The 26,674-nt window shown below is 39.4% G+C and overlaps 1 protein-coding gene across 12 annotated transcripts in view; it reads left to right on the top strand.

Annotated features, from left to right (window-relative positions):
- The window catches only part of PTPRM (protein tyrosine phosphatase receptor type M), a 625,500-nt gene that overhangs the window by 347,583 nt on the left and 251,243 nt on the right, over positions 1–26,674 (top strand). For all 12 annotated transcript variants that reach the window (XM_089517070.1, XM_089517069.1, XM_089517061.1 and 9 more), the window contains exons 10-11: positions 1,021–1,222; positions 4,844–4,946. In XM_089517070.1, the coding sequence (XP_089373196.1) occupies positions 1,021–1,222; positions 4,844–4,946 (305 nt within the window). The remainder of the gene's footprint in view (positions 1–1,020; positions 1,223–4,843; positions 4,947–26,674) is intronic.

Here is a 26,674-nt window from a genome sequence, read left to right as displayed (position 1 = left end):
CTCGATCTGGTTTTGGTGTTACTCAGGGACGTAGCCAAGGGGGGGTTCTTGGGGTCCAGACCCCCCCCTTCCATTAGAAAAATGAATGGTGTGTGCTGCTGCACCGCCGCACCCAAGTCCCATTATAATGGTGGCACTTAGTCTGGACCCCCCCTTCCTAAAATCCTAGCAACGTCCCTGTGTTACTGTGTGTTCTTATTTGTAAAAAAATGAAATATTCAAAACCTACCCCACAGAGTTATAAGGATTTTAAAAGCAAAGCATTTTGGATAGTTAAGTTATAGAAGAGAGCATGGCACATATGATGAAGGAACAACATCAATGTAGGAGGATTGTAACTCTTCTTTCAAAAATAAAATTGTTCAGTAAGACATGGGTTTTCAAATACACAGTGTAGCCATTTTATCCTATAGCTAACTGTTTCAGTATTGGAGAAACATTCCAGAATTGCCCATTTCTCCAGCGTTCTGGACAGAATTCCTCTGATATTGTTGTTATTTACAAAAAAACAGTGTTATACCACATTTTCCCTGTAGCATATGTCTTTATATCCTTTAGAGGAATTAATATAAATTTATCTTTGTAATCAAGATATGTAATCCTTTTAGTACAAAATCCAGTTATAGACAGAGCACTCTAAAATATATCTATGCCCTTGTCATCCTTACATCTGTCTTCTTTATTGTTTGCATTTTTGGTGCAAAAGCAATAGTAATGCAGCCTCCCTCTAAAAAAAACACAAGATAAAAACCCAGCAATGTAAAGGTATTAGCTTAAGTCTGAACTCTAGCCTTTATACTCATAATCTAGGTACCTCTAAGCCCCTATATCTATAAAAGTAATAACTTATATAACAGTTTTGTGTCCTTTCATTGGATTCTGGAATTCAAGCATGTAAGGGAGTAAGATAACTTATCATAAAATGTCTGACAGTGCCCACATCAAAAGGGTTTACTGGATAAAAATGCAATCTTTGTCCAACTGCTGAAGATATTTTATAACTTTGTTATTCTTTTATAGATCACCTACAAAGCTGTCAGCTCCTTTGACCCAGAAGTAGATTTATCCAACCAAAGTGGGCGTGTTCCAAAGCATGGGAATGAAACACATAATTTATTTTTTGGACTTTATCCTGGGACTACTTACTCCTTCACTATAAGAGCCAGTACAGCCAAGGGGTTTGGACCTCCTGTTACAAGTCAATTCACCACAAAGATATCAGGTATTATTTGAAATCAGACAAAACGGTTTGATTCTGTCAACTCTACTTTACTTGTATTTTATCTAGTATCTATGATTTAGCTTTTATTTAACATATCAGAAACTTAAGGCGTATTTCCTTTCTGAACATTCTAATCATTTTCTGCCATATAAATCTGCACTTTAGTACATATTCTTCACTGTCTAACCTTCAGGTTTGAATTTTAGTCATTTTTAGACAACATTAGTGTGCATCTAAACTGATTGAAAATTCCCAGATCTTCTTTCTGTTCTTTCTGATTTTATGCTGGATTAAAGTCAACCAATCTGGGAAACTCTTTGATTCCACTGGGAATTGACAGAAAATATTCTGGAATAAACAAAATATATATGGCTCTCCAAAATAAAATTTGAAAGAGCCAGAACAAAATCTGAGATTTCATGGTCTTTTTAATTAGTCTTGTTTAAGGGATCAGTTTTTAGATGATTAAAAGGGCCATGTTTGATTCAAATTTATGGAACCAATAGATTTTAGTATAAACTATTATTTAACATTAGTATTTACAAGAAACATTTGTATACCATCCCTCAGTTTAACATGTTCTCTGGGCACCTCATGTAATCATAAAACAATGTACAATAAAAAGAAATCCAGTGATAACAATATAAAAGCCACAGAAGAGCATGAAATCGATAAAATCAACAAAAGGTCTTTGCCTGGAAGCAGAAAAATGTTGGGCTCTTCTCAAGCATTATGTACAGATGTGCTTCCTTCTTTTGCCACCTACCTAGTTTGGGATGGTAGAGGCATGGTGAGAGAGTTGGAGAATGACCTCCTGACATTGGCAGAATGGAGGAAGGCCCATATTGAGAAGGGGGACTGGGCATAAAGCCTTTTAGAGTTTAGTTTCAGTTCTATCAATTCTCAGAAATAAGCTTACAGTCAGTGAAATTTCTTAAGAACTGGTGCAATATGGTCCTGATGGTTTTCATTTAATAGCTTTATTCTGAACTAAATAAAGTTGTTGGAAAATCTTATTTATTTATTTGATTTCTACACCGCTTTTCTCCCAAAAGTGGACTGAAAGTGACTTAAATTCTTCAAGTCTTCAAATGCACCTACATTTACAAAGCTTTGCAACTGTCTAATCTGGATAACCATGATAAGAAAAAGTTTCTGTTGGTGAATTGGAATTCAGTTTGCTGATCTGTACATGTATGTGTATGTGGAAATAAATGTGCATATATGGCATGTACTTACTAAGATGTATATTCTATCTGGAGTCAATTATATACACTCACCCCTTCCCATTTGAGGCTTTGACTTTTGCAGTTTTGATTACTCAGATATTTTATTAATACTGTATGTTGTCTCTAGGAATATCTAGATCCTCGAGTGCAAACCTATGGTCAACTTTAATCAAAAGTCGCACTGAAGGACCTAGAGATTCCTAGAGAGAACACTCCACTAGGCATTTGTAGCTTCTCCAGGTACAATTCTGTGGTCAGTGTCTGGCAGAAGTTGACCACAGAGTTGCACTGGAGGACCTAGAGATTCCTAGAGAGGTGTTCTCTTGGGTAAAAACACAGTGTTTTTGTTATTTGCAGTTTTTCCACATTCACAGGGGTCCTGTGCCCATAACTCCAGCAAATGTGGAGGGACAAGTGTAGTTCTATAGAACAGACGTTTGGAATCTTCAGCAGTACAATTAGTTGTTTCTGCTGCAAGTTGCATTAGCATTTGATTCCTGGAAAGTAGAATACAACTTTCCCCCTTCTCTCTTTTAATGTAAAAGAAGTTGGGAAATGTATTTGTTAATGGACCTGTTTCAGATGAAAAAGTATTTTAGGTGAATGGAGATGGGGAATAATGTGAAAAATGCCAAGTTGAATGTATTGCCAATAAAGTGTAATAAATTAGTTTACTGGACTGAGAAATAAGTCCTCTCTTCCTCTCTCTACTTGAATATTAAAGGGAAGAATACTTCTGGTGCAAGAGCAATGCATTCAGGGTCATTACCCTTGCACCCTTTCCTGTCAGTTGAGGTAATAATGCAGTGATTTATGGAGTAATGTTTGTCCACTTATCTCAGGAGTGGGCAACAATGGAAGGCACCCTTTCCTGTCAGTTGAGGTAATAATGCAGCGATTTATGGAGTAATGTTTGTCCACTTATCTCAGGAGTGGGCAACAATGGAAGGCTAGAGGGCTACATGCCTCCCCCAAGATCTTGGAAGGCCAGCATACCTGTTCCTATAATATATAGAGAGATAGACTGAGAACCCCAAAATGCCTCCCAAGTGTCCTTTACGCTATTTTTTTTTAAACCTGGGAAGTGCATTCATGTGGCTTCCAGCCATGATGGAAATGCCCTTCATACACCCTTGAGGTCATTTGGGGGCATTTTTGAGCAAAACAAGTTGTTCTAAAGCTCCGGAGGTCACAAAAATGACCTGGGGGTGGGGGCTGTGCTTTGCCTACCTGAGTTTATCTAATCTCACATGCATGCCTTAAATAGCAGTCTTTTTCACACCTTTCTATAAAAGAGCAAAAACCAGTGTTAGGTGGGTGGATTTGATGGCCCACCCATTATCACCTTCTTGCTCTAAGTGGCCTCCCATCAATCCAGAGCAGATTTTGAAGGTTTTTAGGAAAGGAATTCCCCCTCTCTTTATTGTTGGTAGGAGTAGGTACGATTGGTAGGAGAAACAAAATGTATAGCATCCCATGGAATATAGAATTATGGAAAGTAGAATTATGTTGGATGTTCTTGCTTTTACCTTTATGCATATTTGTCTTCCTTTCTTAGAAACACCTGCGCACAGGCTGTACATATATACTCCCTTTCTCTCTTTTCATGACTGAGTCCTTGGAATTGACCCCAGTGACCTGTGCTATGTTTATTTGCATACTGTTTGTAACCATGCAATATCTTAAACAGAAATTATGCCAAATATATGTAGCCACAGAGAATTTACACAGGTTCATTTACCTAGGCTGTTTTGGACATATGCTGAGTATGTATAACAGATGAGGAGAAAACAGTGGGCAAGATTCTTTCTTACCTCACCTGTTTTAATGTGAAGACAGTGCCTATGAATGGACAACCCTGGTTCATGTGATCACATATTGAATGCATTATACATATTTTTAAAGAAACAAAGAATCCCTGATCAGGATTGGGAGAAATTTAAGATCTCAGTCTGAGTAAAAGTCCCTCCTCTGGATGGTGCTTAATTACCCAGAGGAGAAAGTTGCCATTCTGTTAGGTATATCTGACCTTGGTGTCAACAGAAAACAATAATCCATGTGATAACTGATTATGAATGATGTACAGTGAAGTGATAACTTTAGTTCATATGGAACCATGATGTGGAGTTATGCATGAACTCATTCTGAGTGTTTAATTGGCAGAATGGAGTCCTAATGCAGGTACAATGTGTGTGTGGGTACTCTAGTTTACCTCATTATTCACTGGATTCTTTATTATCTAAAGATTTAACTGTTGTTTTTGTGTGCACAAGACTCTTTTTTAAAATAGCCTTTCTGTCCTTTTAGAAGGACATTTTAAATACAAGATTGTAAAAATTGTATGAAAGCTACAAATTAAATGAGCCTGCTTCTTCTGTTGTTGTTTTTCTAGCACCTTCCATGCCACCCTATGAACTGGAAACACCTTTAAATCAAACTGACAGTACTGTGACAGTTATGTTGAAACCTGCACAGAGCAGAGGAGCTCCAGTCAGGTATGGTGGTGTTCGGGAAGCTTTACAAGATTAAAACAAAATTGATTAATTTCTTGCCAGTGTTTTCTTGGGATTCTTTTCTAACTCAACAATCAGTGTTTAAATCCATGTTTGCATTATCTCTAATTAAATTAAATAACAAACAAGAAAGAAAGTCCTTTGATGTGGAGTGTTCAGGTATTGTGTAGAGGATTTCAAAGCTTAGTCTTTGAAAATAAAGAACAAAGCTGCTGTTCTGTTATGTGGGTGGCTTCTTTACTTCTATAAGGTAATTGCTTACTGCAGTGTATGAGTTCAAGGGCGCATCATTATTTTTATCCTCTACTACTATGTTTTCAGTAACCACTCTCCCTCTTTTTCCACCTGTGAATTTAATCACCATTATTTCAGGTAATCTATTGAAATTAGGATGTTCAAAATCTAAAATATATCAAGATCAAAATAGAATGGGAAAAGGAATGTATGGTGATCAGAGAATAAGAAAAGTTTCCTGGCTGAGAATTTTTAGGATCTTGTTTTTGGAAGTGATGGAGTATTGTAGCTAAGAGGCCAAGCTATTTTTTTTATTTAGGTATTTATATCCCGTCCTTCAGCCCTAATGGCTCTCAGGGCGGCTTACAATATTATTTTTAATCAGACAGTTCCCTGCCCTCAGGCTTACAATCTAAAAGACATGAAACAAAAGGAAAAGGGAATGATGGAGGGAAAGGGGATGAGGTCCAGTGGTTCTTCTCTCCCTCTAAGGCCTGGAACAAGGCAGATGGATTGGAGGGAGGGCTCTAAGCTACAAATTGAGAAGATCCCACTCTTAATTCATTTACTAGTAGCTCTTAGTAAACATATCAAGCCTTTCTAACTTGGTTGGTTATCTGCAATTGAGGGATAAAACTGACTTGTTTTAAAGTATTCTTATTGGAAATAAGACAAAATATCTACTACTTGCAAATTCTAAAAAGTTATTTAGTGCCCCTGTCCTCCTTTTTATTTTTATTTAGAGATAACTACAGTATGTTCCATCTTTTTTTTTTACAACCAAACAAGTTTAAATGTTTGTAGAGAATCTATGCAGAGAAATAGAAGACAACAACAAAAATGGAAGAACGAGAGACCTATTCCACAAGATTCGAGAAATCAAGTGAAAATTCAAAGCAAGGTCCTGGGCATTCTACGACAATAAAAATAACATAATTCAAGACCAGGAAGAAATAAAAAGACAATGGGTGCAATATACAGAAGAGTTATATAAAAGAGATGACAACATGAAGGACGCATGGAACAAAGAGTCATATGAAGATGAACCCCAAATTTTGAAAACTGAAGTGGAAGCTGCAGTAAAGGAAAGGGCCAAAACAAAACTCCAGAAACAGATGATATTCCAATAAAACTGTTGCAGTCCAGACAGAGTCAACCAACATATGTCAACAGATATGGAAAACAAAACGATGGCCTACAGATTGGAAGCAATCAATATATATACCCAGCCACAAAAAAGGAGAGACTATTTATTTATTTATTTATTTATTTATACATACATACATACATACATACATACCCCGCTCTTTGGCCACAAAAGTTCTCACAGTGGCTAGAGAGTGACTGCAGCAACTATAGAACCAAAGGCCAATGCAATTTTAGGCTGCATCAATAAAAGCATAGTGTCTAGATCAAGAGAAGTAATAGTGCCACTTTATTCTGCTCTGGTCAGGCCCCACCTGGAATACTGTGTCCAGTTCTGGGCACCCCAATTCAAAAAGGACATTGAGAAACTGGAGCGTGTCCAGAGGAGGGCGACTAAAATGGTGAAAGGCCTGGAAACCTTGCCCTATGAGGAACGACTCAGGGAGCTGGGGATGTTTAGCCTGGAGAAGAGAAGGTTAAGAGGTGATATGATAGCCCTGTTTAAATATTGAAAGGATGTCATATTGAGGAGGGAGCAAGCTTGTTTTCTGCTGCTCCAGAGAACAGGACCCAGAACAATGGATGCAAGCTACAGGAAAAGAGATTCCACCTCAACATTAGTAAGAACTTCCTGACAGTAAGGGCTGTTCGACAGTGGAACACACTCCCTCGGAGTGTAGTGGAGTCTCCTTCCTTGGAGATCTTTAAGCAGAGGCCAGATGGCCATCTGCTGGGGATGCTTTGATTTGGATTTCCTGCATGGGAGGGGGTTGGACTGGATGGCCCGTGCGGTCTCTTCCAACTCTATGATTCTATGATTCTATAACACTAATCTCCTATGCAAACAAAATCATGCTAAAAATTCTGCACCATGGGCTCCAAACATACATGGAGACCGAAATCCCAGAGGTCCAAGCTGAGTTCAGGAAATGAAGAGGCACTAGGGACCAAGAAATTTCAAAACAAAATCAGCATGTACTTTATAGACTATAGCAAAGCCTTTGACTGTATAGATCATGAAAGGCTATGGAATGCCAAAACATCTGATAGTCCTGATGAGTAATCTGTACTCAGGATAAAAGGCTACTGTCAGGACAGAACATGGAGAAACAGAATGGTTCCCAATTAGCAAAGGAGTCAGACAAGGCTGCATCCTATCACCCTATCTATTCAACTTATATGCAGAACATATTGTAATGAAAGCAGGCTTGGACATGGAAGAGAGAGGCGTGAAAATAGGAGGAAGAAATACCAACAATCAGAGGTATGTTGACAACGCCATAATACTAGCAGAGAACCTCACAGACCTGGAACAGCTACTAAGGAAGATCAAAGAAGAAAGAGCAAAAGAAAGCTTACTGTTGAACATAAAGAAAACAAAAATAATGACCACAAAGAACCTACATACATTCAAAGTAGACAATGAGAAAATAGAAATAGTAAAAGAGTTTTGATATCTGGGATCAAACATTGATTGGAATGGGGACTGCATCCAAGAAATCAGAAGATTAAGAATGAGGAGGGCTGCTACAAAAGAACTAGAAAAGATCCTAAAATGCAAAGACATACAACTCAGCACAAAAGTCAGAATCATACAAGCCATTGTATTCTCTATTACCATGTATGGATGTGAGAGCTGGACAGTAAAGAAAGAAGATAGGAAGAAAATCAACTCATTTGAGATGTGGTGCTGGAGAAGAGTGCTCAGGTTTCCATGGACAGTCAAAAGGACAAACAAATGTTGATCAAGCCAGTAATATCTCTAGGGGCCAAGATGACAAGACTTAGACTGTCATACTTCAGACACATCATGAGAAGGCATGAATCACTGGAAAAGACTATAATGTTAGGGAAGGTGGAGGCAAGCAGAAAAAGAGAAAGGTCACATGTTAGATGGATGGACTTTATTAAAGAGATCACGAATATGGGTTTGCAGGAGCTGGAGAGAGTAGTAGAGCACAGAGGCCTGGAGATGCCTCATCCATAGGGTCACCATGGGTTGAGATGGATGTGAAGACAGTTAACAACAATAACAACAAATGTAAATCTTTATGAAAAAAGAAATAGAATACATAGCTGACATTTTTTGGAACAAGATGTGCTCTTGTATTTGAGCTCTCTGAGCTAAAACACTGGATGTAAGTTCAGCTGGTTTTAAAATCCAGAGGAAATTATCCTATGCTGTTATAGATGTCAAACAGATAATGTTAGCAGTAAGAAGGAAATATTAGTACAGATACATGACTTATCTTCACAGTATACCTTGTGTACTAATTAACAGTCATTACATAGCACTGCAGGCAAACTTATTTGCTCCAACTGCCCATTTATCTGTCATAAAGGTATCAATAGCAAGGTGATAAACCTTTGGGTAGGTTGGATTCACCCGACTGTGTGAGGCTAACTCTTGGTTAGATTAAAAAAAAAAAACCATAGTTCATTGGAACTGTTCTATTCCTGATTAGGATCTCATGTTAAGAATTTACTTACCAGTACTTACCTACTTATTTATTTAAAAATCCTGATTTTCTTTCAGTATGGGAAAAAAGCAGTTTTGCTTAGGACTGGGTTGCAAGGAGTTTCCAAGACCCCCACCCACCCACACAGCCAAAACTTTTTTTCCCCCGGTTGGGTTTCTGGCCTCTTTTGGAGTAGGTGTTTAAATTACGGGGGGCTTATTTTCAAGCCTTACTGCCGCCTATGGAGGGTTCCCAGAGTACAGACTCTTCAAAAATGTTGTCCTTTGCAAAATAGAAAATATGACACCCAAATATATATTAGTTTATCCTATACTTTTTATGCTTGAAAGAACTGAACATCAGATGCTGCATAATAAAGCAGAAGAATGGCACTAGAGCAGAGCATAGTATTCTCAGGTAGTTCCTACTCTGAAATGATGGTTTTGTGGTTGTTGTTTGCTACAGTCAAGCAAGATGAGATCCGGTAGCATATTATCTTCAGCAATAATACTGATTGGCTTACAGAGCGGTTATAAGGATAAATGCAAACACATCCCTTACAGTCTCTTGACATATTCTGTATTACCATGTCACATATTGAGCATGAGTGATATTGCATGCTGGAAACTCAGTTTACTCAGGCTTCATGTAAATGAACAGGAAGAGGATAAGACTAACCTTCCTGTACTCATTCCAAGGGACTTTCTGTGTGAGAAGTTCCCAGTATATGATTTCCTTAATCTGTATTCCTTGTTGAGTAGAAAAGGGTAGCTGTACTTTATTTATGCACTTCACTAAGTGTAATGGCTGTCTATTGATTCTGCTGTAACCACCCAGCATGGTTAATGCAGATTCTTGGAACTGTGCTAAACTTTTCAGTGTAAATGATTGTTGTCATTTTATTGATCAACACATCAGCTCTGTCACATAAAAATCTTTAATTCCTCTGATGGATAGAGGGAGAAAGAGAGAAGAAAGTAAGCACAAATTCTAGCACATTAGTGTCTAGGTTTACTTGTTTACAGCTTTACTAACTTTTCTCTTTACACCTGGGGAAATTTAAAATAGGAATGTTGCTCTCTATTTTAACTTCATTTGGATGCTATCCATTACTATTACACTTGCAACATATTCAAGAAATTATTTAGCAGTACAAGTTGTTTAAATGCAGATAAATTTATAGAAATCCTCTGGATCCAACTGCTACAAGTTAGTGAACATAAGTCTTAAAAAAAACAAATTGTCAGGTTTTGGAGGCATGGCTTCAATGAGTATTGCAGTGTTTATATAGCTAAATAGGATGGAGACATCAACCTCACACAGATGTTTACAAGGCATACGAGATCTAACTAGCCAGAAGAGAAACAGACAAAAATGTGCTTGCACAAGCCATCTCTCATCTTCCTCCATCTGTGTAGAGGGTGACTCATGTAGCGCAGAGCCTCCTCTTTTCATGAAGAATCTTCACTCAGTTTATAACCCTAGAAAACAGAGTTAAGGCTTTACCCTGCAGACAATCATCCTCTGTATGTGGAAGGCAATGAAAACAGAAATGGCTGGGTATCAAAGCTATCATGCTTATGTTTACTCCTAACATGTAGAACTGATATGCTTTGTGCATTATATTGCATAGAAGTATGGAGACTGTCCAGTTTATGTTTGGGTAATCAGTGATAGAAAATTAATTTGAACTTGCACCTTTTAAAGTTAGTAATGCATTCAAACAGAATGCTTAACAATTTGCTAATTAAGTATTTGTTTCTAGAATGTTTGTATAAATGCTTTGTCCCTACTTCAAGGCACCTGTGCAAGTCTATCTGCCAATTTGTCATTATTTCTGATGCATCTACTTTATTGGAAATTAATATTGGCAAGTCAGTTTTGCTATTAATAACTATGTCTAAGCTCTGTAAATATTTAGAGCATATCAGATTCAAATGATTGAATACTGCCTGCTCAATTTTATTTCAACATAAAATGCAGCCATTGGTGGGTGGTTCAAAATACTTTTTGTTGATAGTTAATCGCTCTTATTTTCCATTTATGGACCATTGCAACTGAGAGGGTTTCACATCAGCCATGTTAATCATATGTGAAATCTGAAGAAAGAATTCCATTTCCTTTTTCACAGATATAAGCAGCAGATTTTCATGAAAGAGTCAGATCATTTGAATTTCAGCCAGTTCCAGATACACTTCTATTCTTTCTGTAATTTATTGGCGGGTTACAGACCGCCATAAAGTAAGCGCTCCACGCTTACTAGGGTTAGGAAGGGCCGTATTAGGGTTAGGAAGGGTCTTACCTTCCTCACGGCCCTTCTTCCTAGTACGCGCGGAGCGCGTCCTTAATGGCAGCGCCCATCCACATGGGCGCCGCCATTTTGACGTCTTGGACGCATAGAGTCCAGACATGTCACGGCGGAAGTGACACCGCAAGGGCGCGCTTCGCCCCTCGCGGCGCCACTTCCGCGTTTTGAAAAGGAGCGCCATTTCAGCACTCCTTTTTCGCTGCGCTGGGAAGCCTCGCAGTCTGGCCGCTGGGGCTTCCCTCCACAGCAAATGGCAGCGGTGGGAAAACGGCCACTTGAGGGCAGTCTGTAACCCGCCATTGATTGCTTGTTTGCTTCAAGTCAAGGCCCCAGGTTTTTTCACTCTTTTTCTGCATGGTGCATTTTTTTCTTATTGATGCAATTGCACCATAGGGTTTTAACCTGTGTATTGCTAGGACAGAAAGCTATCTTTCAAGAAGTAAATAACATAAGAACACCAAATTATAAATCCGACTATACAGTCTAATCAATTAGAAAAGTTCAGCATAGCTACAAATTAATCCTCTGGAACCTAAGATGGCAGAAAGAGCTTTAGGGCAGTGGTTCCCAACCTTTTCTATGCCCCATACCCCTTGGAAATGTTTGATTGTTTGCACCCCCTACAAAAGTTAAATCATATTGGAAGATGAAGAAGTCCAGTTTCTGATTTTTGAACCACATACAATACTCCAGGTGAACAAATTGAACTTTAAAAAATAGGCTTTTAAATCAGTGTATAAAATGCAAATCTAAATTGAGCAATTAGGTTCTAATTTATTCAGGAAAAAAATTAATGATGATAGATGATTCATCACTCAGAGGCACAAACCTCTCATGTGACTTTAGGTGTTTATTAACGTGATTGATTCCCAGTCATTTTCCAAGGCTAATTTGAAAGGCTGGTAGTTACTATCTAGGGTTGCCAAGTGTCCTTATTACAGTCAGACCTATATATCCACAGATTCTTTATCCATGGATTCAACAATCCATGTGTCCAGGTGTTTATGGATTTCAAAGGCTTCCCTGTACATTCTTACCTGATAGTTGTTGGTATGGGCCAGAATTTCACTGTGCATAAAATTCTGTTTGAAAATACTGAAATTCTGGACTGTGCCAACAATTATCCAGTCAGAATGCACAAGGAAGCCATTGAAATCCATATATACCTGGACAACTTCAATAGGAAAGAAAAAACCCTTAAAATAAACAGTTTGGCTACTAGTCCTGAAAAACACCAAAACCAAGACCCAGCAACTGCAAATGAAAACCACCCAAGGTCAGGGGGATTTTCTAGCAGACAATGGATCATTAATTAAATAGACACCCTGAGGCCTTGCTGTTCAACAGCAGAACAATACACAGATTATTATTATTATTATTATTATTAACCTTTATTTATAAAGCGCTGTAAATTTACACAGCGCTGTACATACAATCTTTTTAATTGAACGGTTAAACGGTTAACGATTAAAATGTAAATCACTCCCTCTCAATGAACACTATACAGTATATACCGCACTCCCTTCCATGCAGCATTCTCTGAAGATGCGAGCCGCAGCTGCTGGTGAAACACCAGGAATAAACTCTTCTAGAACATGGCCTCATAGCCCAAAAAATCCACCCAAAATATGCTTTGATTTATTCTAGTACTTTTGTGTTTGTGTTCACAGAAGGGTGCATAAACACCAAGCAGCAAAAATCAAAATTTGGATTCCATTTCACAGCAAATACAGTTGAATTAGACATATGATTTGATTTTCTTTGCATATAATAATAGTAATGATCTTACAGTGCGGGGAGGAAGGGGCGGCGCATCCCATAGGGAAGAATGGGGTGCGCACCCATGGTGCGCATGTGCCACCGCACCACCACATGCACGAGCCCCATTCATTTAAATGGGGCTCGAGCATATGCGTTATTTGTTTTACACAGGGAGTACAAGACGGATCCCCCACGTCAACAAAGGGTCTCTGTATTTTGAAATGATGTTACGTTTTTAAAAATAACAGGATGGTGAAGTTATTGCAAACTTGTTTAAAAATTTGTTCCTTTTTTACAAGTTTGTCATACATGTTTACAACTGTTCCGTCTTTCCTTCCTTCCTTCCTTCCTTCCTTCCTTCCTTCCTTCCTTCCTGCCTTCCTTCCTTCCTTCCTTCCTTCCTTCCTTCTCTCTTTCTCTCTTTAACATTATTTAGGTTTCTCTAAAGTTGTAGACTCGCAAGTGAAACTATAGGGTCATCTCCTGTTATCATTACTTCAAAACTGTTTCTGAATTATAGTACTACTGCCCATATAATAACCCAAAACGTGGTTGAGCAAGCCTGTGATACAGACATGATGGAGCTTATTGATGCTCATAATGGTCACTCATTTGTGGCAAACAAGAATTTGTATTTATGGCCAAATGGTCAATTTCAGTTACATGGAAGGAACGATTCTGTTATAATTTATATTGCAAAAGTCTTGGAATTCATTTTTGTTGTGTAGTAGCACTGGTTCTTGAATCTCCAGGTATGAATGAAACAGATTCCTGTCTAAGGCTGAGAGAACTGCTGCCACTCAGTATGTGCAGTACTGGACTAAGTAGATAAACCTGTGATACCACATATTATAATAAAGGAGATTATCACATGAACCCCCTCCCCGTTATCGCCATAATTGTGTTAAGGAAAAGAAATGCATACATACCAGCTTGGAGCAGTTCCTATCACACAGTGCAGGAACCATTCCTGGTCTGGACTCTGTTTTCCAGCATGCTCCTTAACGCCTACTCCCTCCCCTGTTGCTTTACCAGCATGCCCTGCACTTTTTTATTTTTCTCTCTATTTTAAAAACTATTTAGGCAATGTGATTAAAATAAAGTTTTTTAAAAGAGAGCAGGCTGCTTCAGATTAGGTATGTATGGGGGGGGGGGGGGGAGGAAACTAAGATCATGTGACAGCCCAGTCCTGGGATTGAAACCTAGACGTAATCACACAAGTCTAATGTGATAGCAGCAATATTAGCAGCAATTGACAAGGAGAGCTGTGAATTAAAAAATTGAGCCATAGTTACAGACCAGCTGCAGTTCAGCCACATAATCATGTGATAAGGTCTGGCCATACATCCCTCGATTCCACTTTTCTTCTACTTTTTAGCCTCATGTGATAATCTCTGCAGTTTCTTAAGCCTTCAGTTAGATTTTCTGAGGTTCACTGTATTGAAGCAGCAGTTTAACCGGTCAGTTCAATATCCATAAAATGATATCTGAACAATCAAACAAAAATATAGAATTAAGAGTGGGAGTAGAATATAATGTTTTCCTATATGAAACACCAAAAAAATTTCATTTTAAGTAAATTTAAATAAATTTAAAATGAAAGATACAATGTGACAATTTTCACTCATTTTTGGAAATACGGTTTGGCAATAGTTAAATCCAACACAGTTACATTAATGGGTTTTTTGTTCTGCTAGCATCACATTGCATTTAGGGCTTTGACTAAAGAAACACTGTAATCATGTCCCTTTAGTAGATGCTGTATCTGTAACAGAGAAACCATGCAAACAATTCTATGGAGCAAAGACATTAAGAGCAGCAAAAGGATAAATGTGTATTGCATTCAAGGAATATTAAGCCCTCATGGCTGGAACCAAACATCACATTCCACTCTCAGTTTTTCCTCTTGTTCGGCTCATGAAGCATTAGTTCTTTTTGCTGTACTATATTTTGGTTGGTGTAGTCCGTGGTATATTCCAGATGATGCATATCCATAGTGTTACCTGTAAAGTTGATATAATACACTAAATACACTAAAATAATACCTAAACCTCAGCATTCTTGTTTGTGATGTTTGACCTACACAAATAGGTCTGGCACCTGGATAGACCCATGGTTAGAACATTCAGCAGGAACCTTGACCCTACCTCTCTAGTGTGCATAATCAGTATGGCTGTTCTCTTCATGGGAACTGTAGTTATTGCTGTTGTTGCTGATCTCTATCATCTTATCTGTATGAGAAACCAAGAGCTCATGTGACCATTAGTATCTCAAGGTCTCTACAATAAGATACTTCACATACACAGACTATATCACGGATTTCCTATCAGCATTTCCCAGCTACATCAGTTGCTGTCATGCAGTCTTGGGCCATAATGATCTAAGGAAGGAAATAGAGAAAGAGATGTAGGAAATGGCTGTGAATCTGGTTCATCATCTCCTACATCTTGTTCTGTATATCTATCATTGTCCAGTCCAGATGTTGATGACACAACCTCACTGTCAATCTTATAATATCTTCACCCCTGTGCTGACAAGTACTGAGAATGGTAACATAACATGGTGTAGAGATGAAGGTCCAATCTTCCCCCATACTGGATCTGGTTTTCCAAGGGTCAATTTTAATATTGTGTACTCAGTTCAGATCTTTCCAGCTCATACTCACCTGATCTGTTCGACAGTGGAACAAACTCCCCAGGAGTGTAGTGGAGTCTCCTTCCTTGGAGGTCTTTAAGCAGAGGCTAGATGGCCATCTGTTGGGGATGCTTTGATTTGGATTTCCTGCATGGCAGGGGGTTGGACTGGATGGCCCTTGTGGTCTCTTCCAACTCTATGATTCTATGATACAGAAGCCGTACTGTCATACATGTCATCATCAATGCCACCAATCTCTCAATCAAAACTCTAGGATATAGGATTCAAGAAGAGCGTGCTACCTTCTCCCCACATCTACCCCCCCAACCCCATTATTGTTAAAGCCTCCAGCAAAATGAAACCTCATGCAGGAAATTGTGCATCCAAAGTGATGGCAGAATCTGTACCTCTGAGGGAGGAGGCATGCATGGCTCCATTCTGCAGAGGTTGAAGCATGAAAACAAACAACACAGTAGACTCTAGTTATAAAGAGAGAACAAAGACCCAGGAGATGAGCATTAGAGTTCAGTTTCTATTCAACATAAACTGCAATAGCATCCATCCTCAGTTGTCTTTTCTTGTTCTTGCTCTCATTAGTTTTTGAAATCATGTTCTTACATTTCACCTGAAAAGAAATCTTTCACATCAATTAACCAGTAAATTAAACACTAAATTGTATTTATCAATTTAACTTTATTCCTATATCTGTTTTACTTTTTGTATGGCACGCCGAGTTCCAGTGCAGAAAAAAGGAAGGTGGTGGTGGTGGCCTTACTATTTGAATTCCATCTTGCATTCCAATTAGCTAGAGATCTTCCTGCCATGGGATCCAACTGATATTTAGCATTCTGGCCTACTGTTTCACAACTGCAATCCCTCCTCTTCTATTGATTGAATTCTTCCTGAGGAGAACATAAAAATGCAACAACTGTTTTTAATATCACCATTTTCAGTAATTTCTTTGTTGTATTGCTTGATTATTTTTTCTTTGCTTTTTCAAGATATGTGTGCTCTTTCTCCAGAGTTCAGAGTGGCCCTTTAAATGAATGGTCTTGACAACCAGAACACTTGAGATTTCCACTTTGTTCTCCTTCTGTTTAGACCGTCAGCAATTACCAGTGTTCTTTTAAAAGGAAAATTAACCCAATACATGAAATAGATTAAAAAATCATTGAAATTATCTCTGCATTGTTATATGCATCACAAAAGTAAATGCATGGAGAATGTATTTTATAGCTATGCCTCAACTAAATTGCTACTATTTTATAACTTTTCATTGAAACATAAAACATTATTTGAAAGAATGCATAAGCTTTGAAAATTCAGATTTTGTGGAAGTAAACAATTATTTTTACACAGTTGCAGATTATAGATAACAACTATGGACATGACAATAGCTTTCTAACTTTGACAATGGAAAGACAGTGGAAGCCACCATTTAAAAAACAATTCAGTGCTCATTCTGTATACCTCTTAGTCACAGTAAATTCATTAAAGATTAGTAAGCAAAGGCTTGAATATTATATTGAATGATACTTAACAAATATTCTGAGTCAGCCACACACTAGTGTGGCTTTGAATATGTGAGTAGATAACTTGCAAACCACACCTTTAGTAACTTCTGTGATATGTGATGTCCCAAAATGTATATATTAACAAAGACCGTCTATGAGTTGCATATCTTCTCAGATCCTGAGTATCATTTCTGTACACTTCCCTTATTACAGGGGTAAGGAATTACTGGCTTTCCAAATGTTTTGCATATATATCCAAAGAGCTTCTCCACAATAATTAAAGTATTTTAGGAGTTGTAGTTCAAAACATCTGGGAGGCTAAAGGTTTCCTACCTTTGCTGCATAAAATTCAAACCAGAAACTCACATTTCTTTGGTATAGTGAAATGCACAAGTGCCATGGTTAAATTATAGAATTTCTGTGTAATTTGTAAGCTTGCATCTGACCTTTGGTTCAACCAAAATCCAACCTTTCTTCCTAAAGGGCAAAAATTAATACCTCTTGGTCATAATTAGTTACGATTAGTTTTTCAGTTCTGATTGCTTGACTGTGTTTCACTCACACTTTAAATATCTATTCTTCTGGAAATAATAAACAGTATATAGCTTAATATTTTGCTAAGGACATTTGGTATGAAGCAAGAAGCAATGCTCCCTTGATTTTGTGATTCAACTTTGTTCACTCTGGTAGCTATAGTTAGATAGGAGATATATGTACCGCTTGATTCTGCTGGATCTCTCATGGCATCAAGGGTATGGGCTTGGGAAGATTATATGGTTGTTGTTCTTCTTACAATATTTATTTGTATCCAACAGTTTCTCATTTTGGAACTGAAGATAGGGATGAAGCAGACAGGCGGCTAGGAGCAGCCTCTAGCCACTCCAGCCACGATTGGCCCAGAATTGCAGTGACTGGATGGCCCACTCCTGAAGTGAGCTGTCATGATGGTCCTGAACAAGCTGCCAGCAGGAACAGATTTTTACCATTCCTTTTTCTGGTGGCTTCAAGCCTCCTTTGGCGGCCTCAGAGTGGCTTCTGGCCATTGTGGGGGTGTGTGTCATCTGCACACCACACCCTCAAAGCATCAGGAAGCTGCTCCTTTGGCTCATATATTTCGGGCCATGGTTAGCAAAGCTTAAATAATTCATGCCATACAAAAAATTCACATCACACAAAAATTAAAAGTGTAATTAAATAATCAGTAATATCAAAACCATCTTAAAACATTTCCATTTTAAAAGTACATAGGCAATATAGAACATTTTACAAAGTCCTTTCCAATCAGTCTTCAAAGGCTTACTGAAATTAAAAAAAAGTCTCCACCTACCTACAGAAGTATAGCGAGGAAGGTACTAGTCTAACCTCTCTGGAAATAAATCTGGGGGCCTAGGAGCAGCCACTGAAAAGGCCTTGTCCACCTGTACCTGTGAATAGTGGTGGGACAAGGTCCTTCTCAGAAGACCTCAACACACAAGCAGGCTAATGTTGGGTAATATGGTCCTTCAAGTAATCTGGACCTGGCTTTATAGATGACGACCAGTGCTTTGAAGTGCCTGGAAACAGACTGCCAGTGAGTGGAGCTGTCATAACAAGGGAGTTGCATCTTTCCTGTTGACTATTGCCAAATTTCTGAGTACATAATTAATCTTCTGAGATGATACTGGCAGCCAGTTAAGAAGTGTTATACTGAATGGACCTTGCCCAGCCAGCTTAGGGATATGAAAGATGCTATTGGAAAACTTTTTCCATGTGGTAACTGAGATTTGGGCTTCTAGATGAAGCTCACAGACACATAAAACTGAAAGAACCATATTCCTTTACCTCAAAGCCAAACCCTACTCTATCCTTATTTGCCTTAGAAAAGTAGCTTTTTATAATTTCAGTAAAGCCTTTATTGTATGAGAATTGTTCTATTATCTGGTCATTATATGAATAAAGAATTACTTCCCTGCTTCCTTGTCTGCAATTATGATGTCCTTATAGAGACTGAAGAATCTCTGTTATGTGTATAGAGGTAAGGTAGGATTTACCCTATTAAGTCTAAATGAAGATTGCCACTGTTTAACGTAGAGCCCTTACATACATGAAATTTTGTCTTCTTTTTGAAGAGGAACAGGAAGATTTAACTGCTGAATTATATGCCTTTGTTAGAACTCGATTGGATCATTGTAATTCAGTCTACTAGGGACTAGAATCTTTGTCAACAGAATGTGGCAGTAACTGCTTTGGTGGGAACTTACTTATGGAATCATATCTGTCCCACAAGGGCTTCACTTATTATTAGTTTGTTTTAAGGCTGAAGTGAAAGAAAAAGAGGAGCAGATTTAGTTTCGAGAGGATTCAGGTATAGACATAAGAGAGAGCACTAATCCAGATAGTCTGGTCAGATTTCCAGTCTTAGTATTTTTCTTCTTCCTCATCTCATGAGTACCAAGAGCCACCGAAGATGCAAGGAGAAGGGGGCGAAAAGTAATGGAAAGAAGCACTTTGAAGTGGTGGAGGAGAGTAATAAAGGGACCGTTGTCTTTTTCCCTCTGGTTCAGATAGAGTCAAAGCCCTACTAGCATCTGAGGGCAAAATGGAATAGTGGGTTGTGCTTTGAGACCTATGTAGTAAATTGTGATTTGGAAATTTGGTGAGGAGAGCAGTTGCTAATTCATTATCTCTCATTGTTATGATACATGTATGCATTCTGAGCTGCTTAGAGGCCTATATAAATTAGTGTAGTAGGGCACTTTCTGCTTTCTGGGATTTCCAGTAATCCCTTATAAACCCTTGAGATAGGATGTGTAAATTAGAGATAGCATATCCTAAACTTTACAGCTGGTGTATAGCTGTGTCAGCCTCTATACTGATCAAAATGTTCACCGGTCCAGTGATCACAGTGAAGCTCAAGTCTCCTCTCCCAACCTGCATATTTTACCATAGATTTTAGAGAGCAAGCTTTGGTGATATTTCTGGTATTTCTTTGTCTCAGTCCTAGAAGGAGGGGAAGAGGGAGATCTAGAGCCCTAAAGCAGAGGGCAGCTGTATATCTATGGAGCACAGTTGTGTGTCAGCTACGTCTACTTTCATAGAGTTTTAGAATCATAGAGTTGGAAGAGACTACAAGGGCCATCCAGTCCAACTTTCTGTCATGCAGGAAGACACTATCAAATAATTCCTGCCAGAGGGCCATCCAGCCTCTGTTTAAAAACCTCCAGCAAAGGAGACTTCACTACACTCCAAGGCAGCCTATTCCACTGTCAAATAGCAATTACTGTCAGGAAGTTCTTCCTGATATTTAGGTGAAATCTCTTTTCCTGTAATTTGAATCCATTGCTCAGTGTCCTAGTATCTGGAGCAGCAGAAAATAAGCGTGCCCCTCCCTTTCAAATATTTGAACATGGCTATCGTGTTGCCTCTTAACCTTTTCTTCCCCAGGCTAAACATACCCAGCTGCTCTTCATAGGGCATGTTTCCAGACCTTTCATCATTTTGGTTGCCCTCCTCTAGAAACTGCTTGTCAATATCCCTCTTGAATTATATTGCCCAGAATTGGACACAGCATTCCAGGTGAAGTCTGACCAAAGCAGAATAGAATGGTATTATTCCCTTGATCTAGCCACTTCACTCCTATTGATACAGCTAGAATCATAATGGCTTTTTTTAGCTGCTGTATCACACTGTAGACTCATGTTCAACTTGTGGTCTACTGAGACTCCTGTTAGCATCTACTGTTGTCAAACCAGTCATCCTGTATCAGCCTTTCATTTCTCCTTCCTAAGTTTAGTATCTTACATTTCTCCCTGTTGAAAATCTTTTTCTTTTTCTTTTTAGTTTTGGTCCTACTTTCTAATTTGTTATGGTCATTTTGAATTTTGATCCTATCCTCTGGGGTATTAGCTACCCTTCCTAATTTGGTGTCATCTGCAGATTTGATAAGCATACCACTATTCCATTAGCCAAGACATTGATAAAGATACTGAACAGTACTGGGTCCAGGACAGAACCCTGAAGCACCCCACTGGTCATTTCTCTCCAGTCTGAAGAGAAGCCATTGGTGAACACCCTTTGGATTTGGCCAGTCAACCAACTACAGATCCACCTAACAGGTGTAGGAATGTAAGAAAATTGTCTTTGTTTTTATTTATGCTACCGCACACATTCAACAAAACTGTGTTTGTCGCCTTGTTTTACATACACATATCCTTGAACCCAATTTAACTTAGTCCCGATACAGATGGGCAAAAAGAAGCGCCAAGACGCTGCCCCTTTCTGCCCCCAACGGAGGCAATCAAACTCTGAGGCCTCCACGAGCCCTAAAAAGAACCCCCTCTCTTGCACGCTGATGACATCCATGTGGCGCGGTGGCATTAGGACACTGCAACGTGTGTACGCCATCGTGGCAGCCCTCATGTAGATGGGGGTGCGCCATCATGGCGTGATAGGGCTTTTGAGTGTGCAGTCACTCCACTCTCCCGAGCCCTAATTATGGCCCCAGGCCGCCGCAAAGCGGCGGTTTGTACCAGGCCTAACGTATTAATAGATCAGTGCCTCCAGAATATGATGAGTCAATCTGGTTGTTGTTTTTATTTTCAGTGATGAAAAAATTGATTAATATTTTTACATCCCTAGTGATAAAAGGTAGAAGCAGCTTTTCACTAAATTTTAGAACATTAGCTATGGCACCAAAATCAACTCATTCTGAGCTAGGGTAGCTGCCTGTGGGATGAAGGCAGGACAGTGTAGCTGTAAACCTTAAATGCTATAGAACTGTAGCTTTCCTGTAGAGAATCAGTGAAATGAGTGACCAGATAGTCTTACAAAAACTTCAAAAATTTCAATCAGGAAGAAGGATTTGTAGTTCTTCAGAGGTTATTGATTTCCAAATACCTCCAGACCCCAGCCATTAAAGTTGCTGGTCAGAGATAGAGAAAGTAATAAGTGACCACTACATTTGCTCATAAAATTCAGAGACTGAGGCCTGAAACAGACAGGCCAAAGAAGCAGCTTCTGACGGCTTCAGGGGCATGGCATTAAGATGATGCACACCCCCAGAGCAGACAGAAGCTGCGCCGAGGCTGCCAAAAATGCCCTGAAGCTGCTATAAAAAAGAACAGATTTAATTCTGTTCGGGACCACAGAAGTGGTCCACTTTTAGAGAGCGTGTGCAATCTCTATGGTCCCAGACCAATCACGGCTGGAGCAACCAGAGGCCACTCCTTGCCATCTTCTTCAGGCCCTCGCCATGTTAGTCTGGAATATCAGTATGCATAGGGATCTTGCAGCACCTTTAGAGGCTGGTATCAAAGGTGCTGCAAGATCCCTTTGCATAGATTTTCTCATGGCACCTGTCCCCCTGTTTTGACAATATCACTTACAAAAGGTAAGCATATGCCATATGCCCTGTTCTTTTTTTTTTTTTGAGGAATAATTAGCTTTATTACATATAAATAAATGGAGGGTGAGGTATAGCTATCGTTGTTCAGCAATGTCAGAAAAACAAGCCTTTCTTCTTTGCTATCTCTTGAATACAGCATATAAATACAGTAGGCCCTTAAATGCTTCTGTCTGACACAGGCAACAGAGAGAAAGATATAGGGACATAACTATGATTAATAAGTTGTGTACATAATATGGGGTGCAGTGGATCAAATGGTTAAGACACTGACTCTGTTGATTGTAAGATTGGCAGGTTGGCAGTTCGAGGCGTGGGTGCCGCATGATGGGGTGAGCTCCCATCACTAGTCCCAGCTTCTGTCAACCTAGCAGTTCAAAAGTATGCAAATGCAAGTAGATAAATAGGTACCATTCTGGTGGGAAGGTAAACAGTGTTCTGTGCAGTCATGGTGGCCACATTATCACAGACCAGTCTCTGACAATGCTGACTCTTTGGCTTAGTAATGGAGATGAGCACTGCCCCGTATGGTCAGACACAACTTGACAACCTTGTCAACAGGGAATACCTTTACCTTACCTACATAATATGCAAAATATAGCACCTACAATATAGCTTCTATAATAAAAACCTTACCTTAAAAATACTTGTTGCATGGTGGTGAAAGGGGAAGATAATGAAATTTACTTGCCATGGATTTGGTGAGGTGAAGGAAAAGAGCTTGCACACAGAGCTTTCTCACTTGGAATTCCGTGCCTGATGTAAAGATTAATAATAGGTGGCCTTTCAGGGAACTTTCAGATTCATTCTAACATTCTAGTTGTTACTTTATTATCCCGAACGTCCATAACTAACAGGTTTTTTTCCATCCTGCCCTTTGTTCTCAATATGGGGCTGTAATTGAGTTCATATTTTTCACCCAACCTTTCAGCTGTAATTAATATTTTATTATATCAGATTTTATCACTAAATAGCCTAGCAGCAGGGTATTGAGCCACATATAGGCTTTTTTAAAAAGTACTAGTGACTTACTGATGCCAAGCCTCTTTCTTGTAATGAGTTATGGCTGAGAGAACACAAAATGCATTTAGGGTAACCCAGCTAATATTCCAAAGCAATTTATGACTGATCTTATCTAGATCACAGCCAAACCAGGAGAAATTAAAGTTGCAAAAATGGAATATTTATCACTGGAGATCTATTTATGATATCCAGCATATGTGGTACACAGCCAACATTTAAAAAGTCTCTATCTGACTTTGGTTATTTCATTTTTTGAAGGAGTCTGGTTAAGCTACATGCCTTTTGTGTTATGGACTACTCAGACTTTATGAAATAATGTGAACTATGAATTCCTCTAAAGTATATGAAATGTTAATACAAATAATACATGCTTTGCTGATTTCAGCTGTAAGCTTGTATAAATCAAAATGTATTTGTTTCACTAAAATGTTGCTTGGGGCTTTTTAAAATTAAATTAGACTAATCATGAAGGAAACTAGGCTATTGGTACATACACACAAATTAGAAAAACAGTGATGTTGTTGGCATGAACACCATCCTTTTTTTTTAAACAATTTTTTCTTATGAATTCATCTGTCATAACCTGGTACAGGCAAAACCATTGTGTTTAGCCACAGAAAGCAAGAGCAGCTAATCTCTTCTCCCTACTTTGAATAGATGATTGCTGCATAAATACAAATTAAGGAAAATTAATGTTGTTTATCGTTTCTCTTTTGCTTTAAACATAAAAAGCATTTTATAGTAATAACCTTTATAATCCTCAAAGCAATCTCAAGAAGTATTTCATTAATAGTTACAAGAGAAATCTCAGGCAGTTAAATCATGAATGACCACATAATCCTATACATGTTTACTTAGAAGTAAACCCCAGTGTGTGGTGGTGGGGTGTTCAGCCCATGGATGGTTGAATGTGTGGATAAAATATCCATATTGAACATACTGGGGGTTACTTCTGAGTAAACATGTGTATATGTGGATGTAAGCCCCAATATGCTCCATCAGGCTTATTTCCAAATTGTATTGAAGGTCCAGTGAGTCCTTTCACCCAAGTTGACATCTGCTGTAGTTAGACCAAAATCCAATTATAGCATGACATCTAAAAATGGCCTCACATTTTCCTCTCTTCTCTCATAATGAGCTTTATTGTATATGTTGTTATTAGAATATAAAGCTGTTCCTGGAAGTATGAATTATCTAGATCCATGTCAGTCTGGTTTCAGACCTGATTATGGGACAGTCTGGTTATTGGTGGATGACCTACGAAGGAAAATGGATAGGGAGAGTATGTCCCTGTTGGTCCTACTGGATCATTCAGTGGCTTTTGATACTATTGACCATGGTATTCTTCTGCATTGCCTCTCTGGGATGCGGCTTGGAGGTACTATTTTACCTCCAAGTAGTTCTTTTCTTTCTTGGATGAGTGCTCTCAGAGGGTGGTGGTGGGGAATTCTTGTTAAACTCCTTGGCCATTGGCCTATGGGGTCTTTCATGATTCTGTCTTGTCCCCTATTCTCAGGTTCATAATTTGGGGGTACTTCTGGATTCAGCGCTGAGCTGAATCCAGGTTTCAGCAATAAGCAAGAGTATGTTTGCACAGTTAAAGCTAGTGCACCAACTACACCTGTTCCTGAGAAGTCAGATCTGGCCATGGTGGTACGTGCCTTGGTTACATCCCACCTGGATTACTGTAATGTGCTCTATTTTGGGCTGCCTTTGGAAAATATTCAGAAACTTCAGTGCGCCCAGAGAACTCCAGCGAGATCTTTATTAATTGGAGCTGGCTACAGGGAGCACACAATTCCATTGTTCAACAGCATCATTGCCTGCAGTATGTTTCCAGGCACAATTCAAAGTGTTGGTTTTCACCTATAAAACCCTATACGGCTTGAGTCCAGGCTATCTGAAGGACCATATTGTGGTGAATAGAATATTGAGCTGACCAATGAGAAGGCAGCTGGAGCTCAGCCAATAGCGTGTGGGCCGGGGACTTTAAAAGATTCTGAACTGAGAGTCATTGGACAGTTGGTTGTCAGTTGAGGGAAGGTTCTATCCAAGCCAGTGTGAGGGCTTTGGGTTAATAGAGTTCCTGAGAGGACTGAGAATTGGGATTTTGGGGTCCAAAGGAAAAGACTTGGGTCACAAATATACTCTAGGGTAGAGAGTACTGTGTTGTGTACCTTGATTGTGGTTGATAGCCTGTGGGGCTTAAGCACTGAAAGGGGAAATTGACAACGCCATTTAAATATATACATTGCCTCAGATGTTGCTGTCAAATAACCACAGTACAACATGTTGGAAGTAAGGCCACAACTTTATTTGCAAACAATTGGTAGGGTTGGCACAAAGCATAAGGTCAGGATCTGTGCAATCAAACCACCCGATGTAGTCTGATTATCCAAACCTGGCACCCACCAGGTGCTTGGGATGACCTAGGGGCTAAGGAACACAACTTGACCGCAAACCTTGTCTTGCGTTCACCAATTCACAAAGCCCCTAGTCACTGGGAGGCGCTCCCACGTTCTGGCCCCCGCAATGGCCAAACGCCTGCCATATTTGCCCCCGGGTACCTATTGACTCCCAAACCGGAGCTCCATAGCCCTAGTACCACAACGTGCAGATCCTGGCCTATGCTGCCACCAAGTTGTGACTAAAAACCACCCAAAAACAGCGGTGGGCGGGCAGGAGAAGCACCAAGACTTGCTCCCTTCCACAGCTTGGCTCTGCTCTGCTCGAAGCCAAGCAACCGACTGAGGGAAGGGGCCAGCAACATGGCCTTATATAGGCCTAGGCCCCTCCCTCCCTGCGTGCTGTGCGGGGCCCCACCTCCAAGACCCAGCCCACCAATGGGCAGCCTTGGAGGACCGGAAGCCCCGCACCAACGAAACCGTCTCCCAGAGCGTCGTGGAGCGGAAGGGCCGCCCCTTCCGCCCCCGCGCACCAATAGGGAGCCGGGCAAGCCCCAGAGCACTCTGGGGCTTGTAGTCCAGCCGCGTCTAGCAGCAAAACGGTCTGCCCGGCAAGGCGGGCGACCGTTGCTTGTAACTAAGGAAGACAACAATAACCAGTTTTGGAAACAAGTTTATTTATTCTATTCTGTTATTTAATAAACTTTTATTCTTTGTTTCAAACATCACTTGGCTTATGTTGGCTTTAGAGACATCAACGCTACCTGCATTTTAAAATCTTTTGGTGTTCAAGGTGGAGGCTGACAAGATATAAACTCCACTTACATATTAAATGGTGGTAGCCAT

The sequence above is a fragment of the Sceloporus occidentalis genome, unplaced genomic scaffold, assembly GCF_023333645.1.
Source record: "Sceloporus occidentalis isolate IW3139 unplaced genomic scaffold, rSceOcc1.0.p SCAF_3, whole genome shotgun sequence".
Taxonomy (NCBI): Eukaryota; Metazoa; Chordata; class Lepidosauria; order Squamata; family Phrynosomatidae; genus Sceloporus; species Sceloporus occidentalis.
This window is presented reverse-complemented; position numbering and strand designations above follow the sequence as displayed.